This window comes from Mytilus trossulus, chromosome 10 (genome assembly GCF_036588685.1).
Source record: "Mytilus trossulus isolate FHL-02 chromosome 10, PNRI_Mtr1.1.1.hap1, whole genome shotgun sequence".
Taxonomy (NCBI): domain Eukaryota; kingdom Metazoa; phylum Mollusca; class Bivalvia; order Mytilida; family Mytilidae; genus Mytilus; species Mytilus trossulus.
In genome coordinates, this window is record NC_086382.1 from 28,779,168 (window position 1) to 28,797,343 (window position 18,176).

The window sequence follows — 18,176 nt, forward strand, 5'->3', positions numbered from 1 at the left end:
CAAGATCACAGTACGATTCTAGCACGCCCTTGCCGTCGTCAGGCTCTTCTTACGATCTCACTACGTTCATACTACGACTTTCATTCTTATTGTCATTTTCACAAAAAATATATGAAATCTCCTTAGGTTTTTGTTTGTCTGTCTGTTATAAGGACTTCTTGTCCGTTTTCCCAACCATGCTTCTCGTTTTTATATAGATTAGACTGTTGGGTTTCCGGTTTGCATGGTTTTACACTAGTAATTTTGGGGCCCTTTATAGTGTGCTGTTCGATGTGAGCCAATGTTCCGTGTTGAAGGCCGTACTTTGACATAGAATGGTTTACTTTTATAAATTGTTACTTGGATGGAGAGTTGTCTCATTGACTCATACCACATCTTCCTTTATCAACTAGTATTGACACATGTGTGTCATCTCTGCTATCGTTCACTAGATGTCGTCGTTTGAGCTTGATGAACCAGCAATAGGTTGTAATTTATGTTGCATTGGTCGGTCCGTCATCTCTGCTGGATCAGGATTCGTTACTATCAGAACTCCCTTTGCATTTACATCAACCCCTACTACCACGCCCACGTGTTCTAGTAGATTTTGGTGGCATGACTGTATTGTTTCAGAGAAATCTACGTATTAATCAGAAATAGAAAGAATGGAACTGTATTGATATGGAACACGATGTTTAAGTTTTTGCTGAGAACGTAGTAAGATCGAAGTATGAACGTAGTATAATCGTGGTAAAAACGTGCTAAAAGCGCAGTAGAAACGTGGTAAGATCGTGTTGCAATCGGGTAACGCGTGGTATGGTCGTAGTGAGAACGTGATGAGCGTAGAAAGATGTTGATAAGCGTAGTGAGGTCGCAGAATAAGCGAGGTGAGAACGTCTTATAATCGAAGCGCGTTCGTTGTAGAAGCGTAATGAGGACGTAGAAGCATCTTTCAAGCAATGGAAATTTACATTGTTATGCCGCTCATACTGCGACCTCACCACGATCTGAATTTATTTTATATCGCGGTGAACGTGGTGCGATCGTGGTCTAGTGTGTTTGGGGCTTAAAGGAAAAAAGGTAAAATTCAAAACAAACGAAAACAAGAAAAACTACAAACAAAACTGACACCACAAAAAACTAAATAAAACACCGTCCTCTCCACTCCCTAAAAAATAAGTATAGAGGTGGAGTTAATTGTTTAATAAATATACAGTGGTTTATTGTGGGTACATAGTATAATAATTACCATTTATCATTTCTAGTCGAATAACGGGTATCATAAATACATTTTTTCTTAATTTCTTGTTTTCTTTCAAACTTATGTAAATAGTTTCTTACAATTGTGTTACACATTTGATTCCCTGGTTTCCTGACCTATTTCGTAAAATTATATTAAAAAAATACAGTTATAGACAACCTTGAATAGTTTAAATTGTAAAATTTTGATGAGGCGTGTCTGATTACCTGGATTTATCAAGTCGACTGAATAGTTAACGGTATGCACACTAGAATTTTGAACCATAATTTATAAATACAACATAATAACCTTTTGCATATTTCTATATGTTGCTTATTAATGTGTCATACATATGCTTTTCTTACTATTTCAACATTTCATTCTTATTTGCTTTGAGAAGAACGTAGATTTGATAATGCCGTAGAAAATGATTTGAAAACAATCACACATAAATTATAGCTCGTAAATCTTACTTTCGTAATGAAGAATAGAGCACTGACATTTCTATTCACTAATCCATATGTAAAAGCTTGTTATATTTTGAAAATAATTTGAACAGTAGTTCCAGTTGAAGTAGAACCTGAATTAAAAAAAAAATAATATCACTACCATTCCATTTCAGGAGTCGTCATATAAAATATATGAAATTGTCAGAACTGGGTTGACTTTCAAAATATATCCATTTCACAAATAAGGAAATGATGTTATCCTTCGTTGTGAAACTAACTGAAAAGAGTGTGATTCCATATCAGGAATCAGAAACTTAAAACGAAAAAATATCCCACATTGAAAACACCATCTAGCATTATATCCATTTTTATGAAAGTAGTCTGATTCTGGTAGTGGAGGATTTTTAGGTGGGGGATACAAGGGAAATTGTTGCTTAACATTTATGTTTACTGGTATGCATACGAATAAAAGTACCGATTAAATCCACATAGATTTTGACCTGAAAACTGGTAGTGCCATTTGTTGAACAGGAAAACAATATATGGATTTCGATTGATAAGAGGTTGTGAGCTGGTGATAATTGCAGATGGCTTCAAAATTTTTTGTAGACCTTATAGAAGGGAGCTAATTAGTGTCAGAAATATCAGCGTAAAAAGAAGACACTTTTGAAAACTGGTATATTGCAGTAGATTTACATATCTTATTTCTTAGAATCATAGAAAATGTCGTTATCATGAGAATCGGGATACAACGGTTTTCATCATTTCAATGCTTCTTACGGCCAATGACATCCTTCTCCAGGATGTCTGTGATTAGGTATTTCGGTTTTTCTGTAAACGTCCAGTTTGTCTGAAATATTCATTTACTACACTTATGAAAGATATTGTTGCTTTTTCCTCAAATTATGATATTCTGGCTAGTTCTGTTTTAGGGTCCACAAATTCTTTGTCTAAATTTTTGATATCCCTGTCTATCTGCTTGGAGTTTTTTTTGTAGTCTGCATGTTTGTCTTTCTTGCTACAGTCTGTTTTTTTCCTACATGGGGACCATACAGCTTGCAATTTCCACACCTTGGGCCTTTTTATGGACCAATTTGATCAGCAATTAAATCACTTCTCGTACTACTAAATGTAGGCTGAAGTACAATGTCTGATTATATTGCTGTTGCAACTTTTAAATTTCTTACTGCCATTTGTATCTTTCTTTTCTACATAAATGGTAATTGTGACGCACAAATAATTGAATCTGAATCACTATCTTTATTCATTGCACGAACTACACTACAATCCATAAACTCATTTTTTTAAAATGTTTTCTGATATTTAAAGAACTCAGACCATACCCGATTTTATAACTAAAATTAACATATTTCTAGCACAAAATCAATAAATTTACAGTGTTAATCTTTACAAGAAAGAGAAAATTGTGTATTTAATGTAAAATGTCCATATCATAATAGAGGAGATAAGAGAAAATAATCCATTCAGAATATTGGTTATAATACTTAGAAATGCAAGATAGTTATCAGTCATTAAAATTTAACTCTTCCGTAGATCATTAACTTGGAACATACGTCACAGTGTTTGTTTGTTTACCATAGCGATTCCGCAAAACAAATTGATTGATTTTCGTTTCTATCACAACCACAGTGTTTATGAATGTTGATACAATATGAAAAATTGCTGAATTTAAGATTATTTTTACTTATTATTGTTACTATTATATCTCATTTCATTTGGTAACATATTCAGCAATGGTTTGATGCAAATTTGGTTATAAAATAACGAGACAAGGTAAGTTCTAACAATTTAATTAATGCATAGTAAATAACATTAACATTAACGGTACGAATTACAATTTTTCTTCACCAGAAACGCATTTTAACGGAATATGTTTCCTCGTTAACCATGAACGAAGCCCAAATAATAGTTAACATGAAACCTCATGAGAACGTATAATTTACCAAATTAAAAACTATTTTTTGACATTTAAATTGAATAATAAAGTATATGCGGCTAAAATATGATTTAATATTTCACCCCTTTAATGGGGATGTGTTTGTGTGAATGTGTGCGTCAAATTTAGAATAGAAAAAAAAAGTAACTTTGTATCAAAATTATTAAATATATTGGATGATTCATACATTGGATATAGATACATTATGTTAAACAATGTATTTTTGTCATATATTCATGTCCTTAACCTCATTTTCGTGGCTCAGAAACCCCTTGAATAAAATTCAGTTTTTTAAGGGTTCTCCTGACCTTGATCCCTTGTAATGGATTAGTGATCAAAGTAAGTAACGGGGTCAATTTCATATCACAGATACTTTAAATTTGAGTTTAGTGGATTTAAGAAGATGTAGTACATGTATGAGTACCAATGCGACTACTCTCCGTCCAAGTCACAATAGGTTAACAAAAATTCATTATAGGTCAAAGTACTGTCTTCAACGCGGAGCCTTGACTCAAATTACAGCAAGATATAAAAGGCTCCAAAAATGAATAGTGTTAAGCCGTTCAAACGGGTAAATAAAGGCAATAGTAGTATATGGCTGTTCAAAACTCATAAATCCATGGACAAAAAACAAAATCGGGGTAACAAACTAAAACCGAGGGAAACGCATTAAATATAAGAGGAGAACAACGACACAACACCGAAACGGACCAAGCATCAGACAAAACACCACGAGAATAACAAATATAACATGAAAATATCTCAAAAATAAGAGAAAACACAAACGACTCAACGTTAAAATGCACCACACACACAAACGAACAATAATATAACAATGACCATCTTCCTGACTTGGTACAGGACACTTTTAAAGGGAAAATAAAAGTGGTGGGTTGAACCTGGTCCAAGTCTTATGTAGAAAAAACGTGCGTCTGGCGTACTAAATTATAATCCTGGTTCCTTTGATAACTATATAAAAAAGGAAAAATGAGAAACACTGATGAACCACATCTACAAACGACAACTACTGAACATGAGGTTTCTAACGTAAGATAACTTCAAACAAATGAAGCGGGTTTAAACTTTTTATAGGTAACAACTTTCGTATTTACCAGAAACAAAAAAATGTAACATCACAACATAGAAAGACACACTATAAAATATCTTTCAAAATGACTTAACTCTATCAAAAGACATATTAAGGTAGATTCATGGTATATTCTTAGCATTATGTATTCGGGTTTAGTTTTCAGTAATTAGTTAATACTTCAGTTTCATTATATATATTTCTTTCATATTCATTTGATAAAATTTACTGTTTACAATAGCATTAATTGTTCTAAACAATAAGGATGTTCTTATCCCAAGCATAAAAACTACGCCGTATTTGGCACAACCTTTTTCAACTTTTGATCTTCAGTGCTGTACAACTTTGTACTTATTTTCACTTTCGATCTTTTATATCTGGGCGTCACTGGTGAGTCTTGTGTTGAAGAGGCGCGTTTTTGACGTATTGAATTTTAAACCTGATTCTTTCTGTTATCTATTAATCATGTGTTTCTTTGTCTAATATGTTCTCCTATTTATTTGTATTGTAGTCCTGTAATATTATGTGGTCATTTCAATGTTAAATTTAACTTTGCCATTAAAGTGCGAGGTTTGGCATGCCACAAAACCAGATTCAACGCACCATTTTTATTCCCCTTTGAAAATGTCCGTACCAAGTCAGGAAGATGGCCATTGTTATATTATTGTTTGTTTCTGTGTGTGTGTTGCATTTTAATGTTGTGTCGTTTGTTTTCTCTTATTTTTGAGATATTAAGATAAGACGTGGCACGGTTCTTGTTTATCCCAAATTCATGTATTTGGTTTAGATGTTATATGTGTAATTCTCGTGGGATTTTGTCTAATGCTTGGTCCGTTTCTGTGTGTGTTGCGTTTCGGTGTTGTGTCGTTGTTCTCCTCTTATATTTAATGCGTTTCCCTCGGTTTTAGTTTGTTACCCCGATTTTTTTTTTGTCCATGGATTTATGAGTTTTGAACAGCGGTATACTACTATTGCCTTTATTTTTTTACCGCCATCTTGGATTGAACAATCACAGTAAAAAATCGGTCTAGTTATTTGCCTAAATCTGCAAATTTGGAGACAGATTTGCAATTCAATGGTTAGACTGTTTTCCATTTAAAGAAAAAATGTTTATTAATCGTATTATACCAAATATTTTAACAAATAGACGTTTTAGGCACGACGAATCACCCAGTACAAAATTTATACTGGGCTAAAAGGATAATTTTTTTTGACTTGTAGCAAGAAAACAAGTTCGGTAACCCCATGTTTTGTTTTGATTTTCTTAAAACATGTTATGAAACCTTTCTTCTCACAATTTATTTTAAAATTCTATCTCATAGAAATTTTTTTATGCACACTAATGTATACTTTCATGAACAAACTAATCAATTTTTGGCAATTTTCAACGACTCATAGCTTGAAAGATAGCACGGTGACCCATACTTTTTAATAAATTTTTGACAAGAGCATGGTACAATATTCATTCTGGCAAATTATAAAAAAATTCTGTCTAAAAAAATATATACTTGTGAACTACCTTAACACAACTGAACATACCTGAACGAATAAATTTTATCAATGACAAAATGTCGATACAACCAATAACATAAGGGGCGATGAATAAAGGCACCAGTAGTATACCGTTGTAAGATGTTAAATAATTTCAGAAATTCAACCATTACCTTGAACAAATAACATTGCCGCCAAATAGAATAATGTAAACAGGTAAAACAAGTAATTAGGTATACAGTAGAAAAGAAGACGTAAAAATCAACTATGTTTTACGAATGGAATTTATTGTAAGGTATATGTTCCAGATCGTAAGAGTATTTGGACCGTTCGCGTACGGTCTGGACCCTACGCATGCTTTTACAAAATACTCATACGGTTAGACCGTACTCGTACGGTCTGACTAATATTTGGAAGGTTGTCAAGTTTATTAGATACAATTGCATATAACAGATCAACATAACTTAACTCTCAAAGAAATAAAAAAAGTTTTGTAATTGAAATAAAAACTTTATATTCTAACTATCAAAACAATTCACGCTTATCAAATCAGTTAACCTCTTGTATTTACCAATTCAATATTTTATTTAGCATGTCGATCAGTAGTACATTCACTGAAATTAAAGATATAGGAAGTAAACATAACGTGTGGGAGGACAATTGTTTTAGAATATTTAGCAACTTAATGAAAATATGCAAATGCAAAGGTTCATACATGTACTGCAAACATGTAAATGTAAAAAAAATATCACTCTACTTTTGATAGCAAGTGTCACCTTGGGCGAGAGTACTAAAATAAGATTCAGATATACAATTAAACCAATATTTAATTTCAATTGTTCGTTTGTTGATTTTATCCATCTAATTGTAAAAATAACGATTTGTAAAACTAAAATAGAGATTGTAATAAATGTTTGTTTAAATTTAACCCATATGATCCAACAACATGTTTGGTTAGCTCCTACTTGACCGTACGCGTATACGCGTTCGGTCTGGCCGTACTCGTATGTCGGACCATACGAGTATACGTATACGGTCCAGACCATACGCGTACGGTCCAAAACCATATGGTCTGCAACATATATCTATCCGACTAACAGGTTTCACTTAACCTTGACAACGATTTTATTGTTCATTGTACAAACTTTAATTTTTGTGGTTTGGTCTCGGATATCATAAGCAATATATAAATTATATTTTGCATTTTCGTAATTGGTCGGTTTATCAAAAACTTTTAGCAAAAGTTCAACTATATTTAATGTAGTGGGAGATTTCAAAGTGTACATTTCTGTCTAGCAGGTTATATGAACTTTTCCTATTTAATTTCATGGTTAATTGGTCAAACTGAAGTTTGTGCAGATAGATTATTCGGAGGTTTTATGATCGGTATGACTGACATATTTTGGGAATGTACTGATTGTAAGGTGTTGATGCCCGTCTGTCATGATTTATCTGACCGTGACCTAATTTCATAAAAAAATATAATATTAAGTTGTATAGGTGATACTTGTATAAAACCTTCATATTTCATACTTTCAACATGAATTTAATAATAAGTAAAACAGTCGAAATAATAAACTATAATCTTGCTACCTTTTATAACTATTTATGCGTATGTACCCTTTTTTCATATTATTTTAATTGAACATTTAATTGGGTCATAATTACACTCATTTGACCTCATGATTAGTAGAAAGGATTTGAATCTTTTAAATCAGAACTTTGAAGAATTCAATGAAAAATTGTGACAAATGTTTTAGTGGATTATACATCTTGTGGTTGAAATATTGTGAAACCTTTTGGAACTGGTTTTCACAAAGCATACAGAATTAGAACTTATGGATTGACTGTGAGGGGTTTTATCAATTGCGATTTTTTTCTATTTTAAATGCTTTTTTAAACGGCTACATGAACACAACATTGTCTGATAATATCCTGTGGTTGATAATAACATTTGCATTCAAATAATATAGCAATTATCTCACCGGCTTCGTTTTGTTGTTTTATAGATGACATATTGAATGCTCTTTGAACATTTATTCTTCGCGTTTGACGATGTATTTAAAATATGTTTATGAATTACTGTTATGGAGGCTGGGATTTAATAGTGAATCATTGGTCTATCAAAACTCAATAATACATTTTACCTGTAAAACGTATTTCAATTCCTCAAAATTCTCATTCTGTCAAGTATGATGATTAGAAAAATTATATAACCGATGGTTTACAAATTTGATGATGTCTGTGTCTGTGTGTGCTATTGCGTGATGACTATTTATAATTACTTTTATTGACATACGCTATTTACAAATGTGAAGCAGGGACTTCATAACCTTTCAGACGACGTGAAATGGTTTTATAGTGTGCAATCATAGAAAAATAATACTATACATCAAAAAGTAAGAAGTTAAAATTACATTAGAACATTGAATGAAAATAGTGATCGATGAACTCGGCCATCACTCACTCAGCGGAAAACTATTGTCTACGATATTCTGGGTATACGGTGTACACGTTGAGTGCATTAGTTACTAGATATAGAAACAGAGAATGAATAAAATAATATTTTTGCAATCAAAAGCAACGGTGAACCAAAACCACTATAATTTTAACAACAACAGATCTTTATACTGACGATTATAAGTTGAAACTTCATTTCTGCATCATCCCAAGATACATATCATTCGTCTTCCAACCTAATAACTGTTGGTGTATACACACTTCCGTTATTATGAGCTTAAGTTCAGAAACTGATCATGAAAACACACGTTTAAAATACAGATGAATATTCCAGGATTTGGACGAATGTTGTAATTATAATTGTATAAAGTTCGAGATTGAATTTTAGTTGAATAAGGGTGTCACTGTTTTTTTATTTCCTGTGGTGTTTGTCGTTGATGGAATATCTTCGTTGATAATCTGCGGTTTGCATGTTGTGTCGACTATAATTTTATTTGTTCGTGTGTTTCTTTGTGATGAATGATCTTTTGTGTGTTTGTGCTGTATATCTGTCACGTAGTGTTTTAGCGATAATGTTTAAAATATTCTAGAAGCGGGAGATTTGGTTAGCTCTTAAACCAGGATCAGTCTCTAATTTTTCTTAAAACGACATGGAAAATGACAGTTTTTAACAAATAGTTTTTTTTTGTGTTGCCGTTTGTATTTTTGTGTTGCACTTCGGAGTTTCTGTTGGTCCTCTGTTTCCCTCTTATAGTTGATGTGTTTCCCTTGGTTTTAGTTTGTAACCCATACTTGTTTTACTTCAATTGATTTATGACGTTTGAACACCTACTGTTGTCTTTATTTGTACCAGAATTTTTAAGAGAACTTGAAAAAGACTTTTTTCAAATGAGTTAAGGCGTTGGGGTTATTCATACATATCACAACTCTGCTTTTGAATTTCTGTAAAATTACCTGTAAACATGGAACATTTTTGTTAAGTGTTCTAAAGTTTGACGTTGATTCCATTTCTTAAGGTGTACAAAGATTAACCGAAGATTATCATGGATAAGTTTCACTTGTCGGTATTTCAATTCTATTTTCTTTTCTTCGATTGTCGAATATAACTGATAAATTTCCGTGAGCAACGAGATATGTTCCATAAGTAGTGCAGCTTGATCCGATCATATATATATATTTAAAGGATTGGTTGTGTTGTTGCATTTGATTTTTAACGTTGTGAGTCCATGTTATTTTATTGCATTGTTTGTTTTGTTTCTCCTATCTTGCTGTCCACCCATTGACTTCTTTTGTGTTTTGCTTACGAAAATTTATATGTGCCGATCGTTTATAAAATTGCAAATGTCTACGCGTAAAACTAGGGACATTAACCTTGCTAATGTATTTCATGTCCATGATTTTATATCTATTTTTTTTATATTAACTTAATAACATACTCTTTTTCAATTGAAATTCAAATTTGACTTAAATTCAAAATTCAAACGGAACATACATACCATGTAATGGTATTATTTTATTTCAGAGTGAAGTTTGCAAGATGCCATTGAAGAATTCGTACGTTGGTAAGTCTAAGTTTTATTTATATTCCATTTGCTTATCTATTTTAAATACACCATTCTGTTCTCTGATCAAAAACTATTGAGCAAGGTAACAAATACACATTTCCACTTTCCTCAATCATCAGAAAGGTAACCTATTATTTATGGTGAGTTTAACACATGTTTGGACATTTGATAGCTATAGCACCACATGATGCGGCCATAATCGAAGAAGGTGGAGTCGGTAAAATTCCTAACTTGAAACCAAAAAATAATTAAAGTATAGTAAATTGATCAGATAATAATGTCTCATGAGCATGATAGCATTACAAAAAGAATGATGTTGGGTTTTTTTTAACTAAAAGCACATGCAAAATGAGGCGAGACACTGGGTTCCGTGGGACCCTAACAAATTTTTGTAACAAATTTAATGGTTATTGTTTTCGGGATGTACGGCGGGCGGTCGGGCTTGTAGGCTGGCGCGCGGCCGTCAAATGTTGTCAGTGCATTTACTCGTGAACCGTTCAACCAAAGCTTGGTATGAATGACGATTTTGACCTTTACCGTTCAGGAGGTAATGTTCTTGAAAGATTGAAAAATAGCGTTTTCAATCACGTCGTTGTACTAACTCATGAACCATTCAACCAAAGCTTTTTAATTTTTAAAATATTGTTACTGTTGACAAAATGGAGGTCAATTTTAATATTGATGATTGTAACTTTTACCATGCCATTAAGGAGTTTGGGTCCTTGTGATATTGACAAATGCCAGGACACAAGAACATGTAAAAAAATCCGGTTTACTGTAATTCTAACGGCTCTTGTTTGTTATTATCTTGAATATTATTATAGATACATATTAACTGTAAACAGCAATACTGTTCAGCAAAGTAAACTCTACTAACCAATTATGACCAATATTTTCAAATGATATTCTAAGGAGTTTTTGCCCTTTCAAGTCAATTTTCCACAATTTGTTCATCAAGTTTGCTGACATTAAAAAAGTTTCTCCTCTAAAACTATTGTTCCTAACACTTCTTAAAATTCAAAGAATGTTCCTTTAAGAATCAAGTTTAAGAAATGTGTTTGAGTTTTTCACCCATCAACAACATGGCTGTCATGGCTAAAAGAAGATCATATGGGGTCCAATGCAGTTTTTTCTTATATCTCAGAAATTTAAGCATTTAGATCAAATCTGACACAAGATAAAATGTTCAAAAGGTCAAGATTTATCAGCTCTGAAATTGTCAGACAAAGCGAACAACCCATTGTTGGGTTGCTGCCACGAAACTGGTGCTTTTAGGAAAATGTTGCAATTTTTTTTATTATCTTGAATGTTATAATAAGCAGATATATATAAACAGTAAACAGCAGTAATTTTCAGCAAGGTAAAATCTACAGAAAAATTGAATGACCAAAAATTGTAACCTCGTAAGGAGTTATTGCATTTTACAGACAATTTTACACAATTTGTTCAAGTTTGCTAACATTTTAAAATCTTCTTATCAAAAACTATTGTGCCTAATACATCTTAACTTTAAATGAATGTTCCTTTAGGAAATTAGTTTATGAATTGTATCCTAATTTTTTATCCATCAACAAACATGGCCTTCATGGCTTAATATAGTACATAGGGGTCAAGTGCAGTTTTAGGCTGATATCTCAGATACTAAAGCATTTAGAGCAAATCTGACATGGGGTAAAAATGTTTAAAAGTTTAAGATCTATCAACCCTGAAATTTTCAGACAAACCAAACAGCTATTGTTGGGTTGCTGTCACTAAATTGGTTTATTTTAAGTAAATTTTGCATTTTTTGGATGTTATCTTGAATATGATAGACGATCTAGATGAACTATAAATAGCAAAAAAAAAACGAGGTAAGATTTACAAAAATGTTTATATGACCAAAATTGTCAATTGGCCCCTTAAGGAGTTATTGCCCGATACTGACAATTATGCGAAAGTTGTTTATGTTTTTTAACTTTATAGTCTTTCCAAAGTATAAATTTTGTACTTTATTTCATTGTACATCAAGAAACACACATACTATGGCTAAAATGGAACATTTGGGTAAAATGCATTTATTAGCTTTTGAAGAAAATATGACAGATACAATGAACATTTAAATGGCATTTCTAAGCCACTAATCAATATATACTGAAAGCAAAACAAATCATTGATGAAAGATTTATACAAAAAAAAACCAGGTGAGTGATTCAGACTTTTGAAAGTCTCTTGTTTAAAAAGATGATCCCGTGGTACTTAAAATGTCGTCATATTTCTCTTTTGAATAGCGGCATGAAACTTCTTACATACGCTCTAGCTCCAGGTCTAAAAAAAGATCCTACTAAAGCTTATTAAAAAATACCAGATTGAATATGTAAAGAATATACTTATGGTTTTGATTTGAGATGAATATAAAATATTCTATTATATCACTGATTTATACAAAATTGAAAGGGGTATAGTCTTTGTTGATTTTTTTGAAAGCATTTGACTTTTTAAAATCGAAATTGGTGTTTTCAGTTTCAGGGTTCGTGTTGCTTTATAATCTTTAGTTTTCCATGCTGTGTCTTGTGTACTTTATTTGTCTGCTTGTCTTTTTAATTTTAGCCATGGCTTTGTCAGTTTATTTTCAATCCATGAAATGTCCCACTGGTATGTTTCGTGCCGTTTTTTAAAAAGCATTCTTGAATTATAATTTAGTTCATCATAGATACCAAGGACTAAATTTTGTATATACGCCAGACGCGCGTTTCGTCTACAAAGGAATCATCAGTGACGCTCGAATCCAAAAAAGTTAAAAAGGCATAATAAAGTACGAAGTTGAAGAGCATTGAGGACCAACATTTGTTAAAGTTTTGCCAAATCCAGCTAAGGTAAAATTGAGAATGGAAATGGGGAATGTGTCAAAGAGACAACAACCCGACCAAATAAAAAGCAACAGCAGAAAGTCACCAACAGGTCTTCAATGTCGCGAGAAATTCCCGCACCCGGAGGCGTCCTTCAGCTGGCCCCTTAACAAATATATACTAGTCCAGTGATAATGAACGCCATACTAATTTCCAAATTGTACACAAGAAACTAAAATTAAATTAATACAAGACTAACAAAGGCCAGAGGCTCCTGACTTGGGACAGTCGCAAAAATGCGGCGGGGTTAAACATGTTTGTGAGATCTCAACCCTCCCCCTATACCTCTAACCAATGTAGAAAAGTAAACGCATAACAATACGCTCATAAAATTCAGTTCAAGAGAAGTCCGAGTCTGATGTCAGAAGATGTAACCAAAGAAAATAAACAAAATGACAATAATACATAAATAACAACAGACTACTAGCAGTTAACTGACATGCCAGCTCCAGACTTCAATTAAACTGACAGAAAGATTATGATTTCATCATATGAACATCAGGCACAATCCTTCCCGTTAGGGGTTTAGTATCATACCATCATAACATATATGAGAAGAACATAACCCGTGTCATGCCAACAACTGTTTTTAGAATAAATGTGTTTAGTTCCGATGCAAAGACCTTATCAGTGACTCAATATTAACGCCAAAATATGCAATCATTAATGACTTGACAAAGGTAGTCTATGCTTGAGATAGAAAAGCCTTAGTATTTTAAAAATTCTGCATTTTGAGAACAGTTAATTTATAAATATAACAACCATATAACATTTATATGTGTATGGTTTGTTACTTTAACTTCATTTAACGAATCCGGTTTAGAACCCTTTGATTTTCAGGCGAATAGGTGTCGTACCAAGCAACAGAGTTAACCAAATTGCATGATTGATTTTCATTTTTTAAATTTGTCTGCCTTTATGCTTTTTGTGCTTCTTTGTTGCATATTTGTTTGTTGTCATGGTAATTAAGATAACGACTCAATGGTGACTGCTGCATCCGCCTTTGTTTACATTTGTACCTGTTATGTCTGTTTGTTTTGTTCACATATCGTTGTATATATTGGAATTTTATTCGACTGTCTTACAAGTGAAATGTTTAGCTACATCTAGCTGTAAAAACACCATATTCTACTTAGGAAAATGCCTGTTCCATGTCAATAATATGACATTTGTTATCCATTTGTTTGTTGTGCTTGGGCTTTTGATTTTGTCATCTGATGAGATCTGGATCACCAGTCAAGGTGATATACGGCTGAAATAGATTTAAAATTTATAGCTGATCTAAATATCAGCACAACATTGTTTTAAGTCTGCAAATTTGCAGAAGTAAAAATTGTTCTATCCTCGTCGGGATTCGAACTAATGCTGTTTGGATAAGAGACAATACCGCATGTATGAGTTATACCACAGTACATAATGTATAAGGATTGTAGATATAATAGATTGCAGATTAGATAAATATATATCGTTAAGGATCGTAAGTCAGAGAAATAATTATTTTTGGAAAGTGACAACTCTACGACAGATAAATCCATTGGATCATCTTTAATGGTGAATTACACGGTTGAAAACACATTTTATATTCATAAATACCCTAATTATCAGCACAACAATCTTTTTGCGGATGCAAAGTTTTGTTCATCCCTAACCGGAATTCGAACTGATGCTATTGGAAAAAAGAGACAACACCACCTGCACGTTAAATATGTCAAACGCATTTTATAATATTATCGAATTTTTAGGTAATTTATAAAATGACTTACTAGTCATTTTGTAAAATGTATGAAATCTTAAAATAAAATTCAACTAATTGCCTGTTGAGCTAGAGGGAATTTGTAGAAAGTAAAACATGGGGTTTGGAAGGCCAGCATCGTACTTTTTAGTTGACACTAACTATGGCATTGATGCAATATAATATTATGTAATAATATAATTATTATAATAAGATAAGTTGATATTGGTACAAACAGTTGATGTAGTATTCTTTTATGATAAACTACATTAATCATAGAATTCAAAGCTGTGTTTTTTTAATTTATGATTTCAGTTGACCATCATGCTTTGTATGAAACACGGAAAGGCTTTTTGTAAAAATATAATGGCCTCTTGCTTTCATTGCATATTGATTTTTAAAAACACGAATGCATTTTTTTTAATTTACAAATAGATAAATTGTCGATAGTTGTCAATTTTGCAAATTTTAGTCATGCATAGTAATGTCTCCAGTGACGGTTACACGAAACAGGTCGGGAACCTTGTACTTTGCAGCCTTTACTAGAAAACATTGATTTTGAATTGAGATACGAATTAATGATCATTTGTGTTAAAGAATTCAAAGAATTGTAGATAAATGCGTATTCATCAAAATAATAAAAAGTCTAAAATAAACAATTTACAAGGCATGGGCTCGATAATAGAACCATCCTTTCCAGTGTATTTGAGTCTAGACACCATCTCCGAATACCTCCGATTTCCATATAAGCGATGTTAACATAAATATATAATATAAATAGAAAATAAAATTGTGAAACAGGAATTTCAAGGTCGGTTTAATTCCATATTATAGATTAAAAATGTATGTTTTCATCGTTTTCACATATATAAGAATGATTTGTTTTGTTGATCGAGTCAGTCAATAAAAGGATTTACTCTTGTTTCGCTTTGACATTCTTTTCCTTTAAATAACTCAACACAAACAATGCAGGCGTTACCAATATCAAGCTAATAGATTAAATTTAAGTTCGCATGACAGCTTGTATGATATCGGATTATTTACTTGCAAGGGAATAATTCAACATCAATGTTTCAATTGAACAAAAACGTATGTTACATTTTTCTTGTATATCTCGTAGCTAGTGCTCCTTTAATATATATATTAAAAAAGTACAATTTGTATATATTCAGTCAGTGAATTAACGTTATCATATTGTAATATAAAGGAAAACAACAAAGCAACTATAAATATCAATGAAAGCCTGTACAAAAATATGTTAACCTTAAATGAATATCATAAGTCGAGACCAAAACATTTACTTCATAACATAATTGCATTTCCTTATTAATTTCTTTTTATAGTTTGGAACAATAAAGGAGGAGCAGGGAAGACAACCCTTACGTTTCATCTGTCAACTGAATATGCATTAAGCCATCCCCTTGAGGAAATTGTTGTATTGGATATGTGCCCTCAAACAAACGCTTCGTCTGCTCTACTGTCCAACGTTGATGAAAATGACGAAGGTATACAGGGAGATGAAGTGGTAAGGGAAATGGCTAATTCCAAGGTAGATTGCAATGATGCTTATAAAACGTCATTTGAATATGACAAGACAGTGTGTGGATATTTAATGGCTCAGATAGATAAAAGAGGCATCAACTTTGAAGAGTTTCTAGTACGTCCGGCTGAATATAATGAGTATATACCTAGGAATATGCAGCTCCTTTGTGGTGACCATTACTTGGAAGTGATAGCCAAGCGTCTAGAGGGCGAAAGGATGTTACCACCTACTAGAAAAGGTCCATGGAAAGTAGTTACAGAATTTATGAAGGAATTTGTCACCAGAGTCGTAGCTTCCGATCCTCGAGAACGTGTCTTTACTTTCTTCATTGACACTAACCCTAGTTTTTCGGTTTACACTGAACTAGCCATGCTTGCAGCCACAAGGATAATTGTGCCTTTTAATGCTGATGACTTTTCGAGAACAGCTGTTAAGTCCATGTTATACTTGCTGTATGGTATAGAAATAGATAATGAACGACAAATGAAGTACGAACACTTAAGGGAATACGAATTTTGGTACAGGGCCAAAAAAGAAGGCTTTATTCTCCCAAAAATACACCTTCTTATAAACAATAAAATCACACAATACCGTAATGGAGTTGCAAAGGCATTCGGAGCGAAAGAAAGTGAAATACGCGATCATATTAAAACCGTAATGCATGAGAAGTCAGAAAGATTTGTTCATCCTGAGGATCCTGATTTCCCAATTATACACGAACTGAACGATTTTCACACAATTGCTGTCCAATGTTTACAGTTAGGATGTCCGTTAAGAGACCTTCCAGCGAAGGTTCAAATGGCGGACGTTACCGTACCAAATGCTGAAAAGGTACAGCAAGCATACCTTTTGAAGCTTCAAAGTATCGTACAACTTTTGTAGACATATTTTACCAAAAAAAACAAACAACTTTTATTTGAGACTGAAGGCATAGATTGCAACACGTTGCACTGACCTTTTTTGTGAAATGAGAAAACGTTTTATCATAATTTTTAAATTGTATTTGTTAGCCTTAGTACTACCTGTAAGACATATCGAATTACCTGCATAACACTTATTACTAGTACTTAGTTTATGGACCAGAAGACAGCTAGTGGCACTTAATTACATTTGTTATGTGTTATTTTAATTTTAAAATGTGAATGATGCTCTCTAATTTGCGTGAATATAGTAACTTAAATGTATTATTGTAATTCTAGATCAAAAGATTTGTTATTTCGTGATTAAAAGCTTTTACTTTAGATATTCTTTGCTATTAAAATTATTTCAGAATATTTTTACATACATGTCATACATTATGTATAGTTGGTTTTACTTTTATTTTAAACAAGAGGCAATGTACAGCTAATAAGTATATAAGAAATATATTCATGCATATTATAAAAGAATATTTAATACAATCGGAGCAAGCCTACAGATTATAGTTATTTGAAAGGAATTTCATGAACATTTTATATATGTGGTGTATTTTAAATATTTTCTCAAAATAAGCAATAATTCTTTACATTCTAAGTTGACGATAGCTGAACGGATGCATTCGTATAATAATACCTTCTTGTATTGTCATATTTAGCATTGAAAGTTATCCTGGCTTATAAATTAAGTAATACTACGTACGTATACATAATCTTTCATTCGTGTGAATTACAAAAGAAATGATGATCTTTATTAGAAAAGTCAAAACAAGTTCGAATTGTTTAAAAATGTTTCTAATATGAGCTTTTTAAGTTAGATGTAGGTGTATAATTTCAGATTTGAATACATCAAATATACGTGTTTTACTTAAAC

General features: G+C 32.3%; 1 protein-coding gene across 1 annotated transcript; it reads left to right on the top strand.

Moving 5' to 3' along the window:
* The first annotated feature begins 3,334 nt into the window (after window positions 1-3,334).
* LOC134686139 (uncharacterized) lies at window positions 3,335-17,600 on the top strand. Its single transcript, XM_063545813.1, has 3 exons — window positions 3,335-3,462; window positions 10,186-10,225; window positions 16,189-17,600. Exons 2-3 carry the CDS (start codon window positions 10,201-10,203, stop codon window positions 17,268-17,270), a joined length of 1,107 nt encoding a protein of 368 aa, XP_063401883.1. The 5' UTR covers window positions 3,335-3,462; window positions 10,186-10,200; the 3' UTR covers window positions 17,271-17,600.
* The last annotated feature ends 576 nt before the right edge of the window (window positions 17,601-18,176 follow it).

What these genes read in the sequence shown, in the direction of transcription:
- LOC134686139 (XM_063545813.1), top strand. Translation starts at nt 10,201, where the DNA reads ATGCCATTGAAGAATTCGTACGTTG. An exon ending in ATTGAAGAATTCGTACGTTG is followed by an intron (nt 10,226 to 16,188) that starts GTAAGTCTAAGT and finishes TTCTTTTTATAG; the next exon opens with TTTGGAACAATAAAGGAGGA.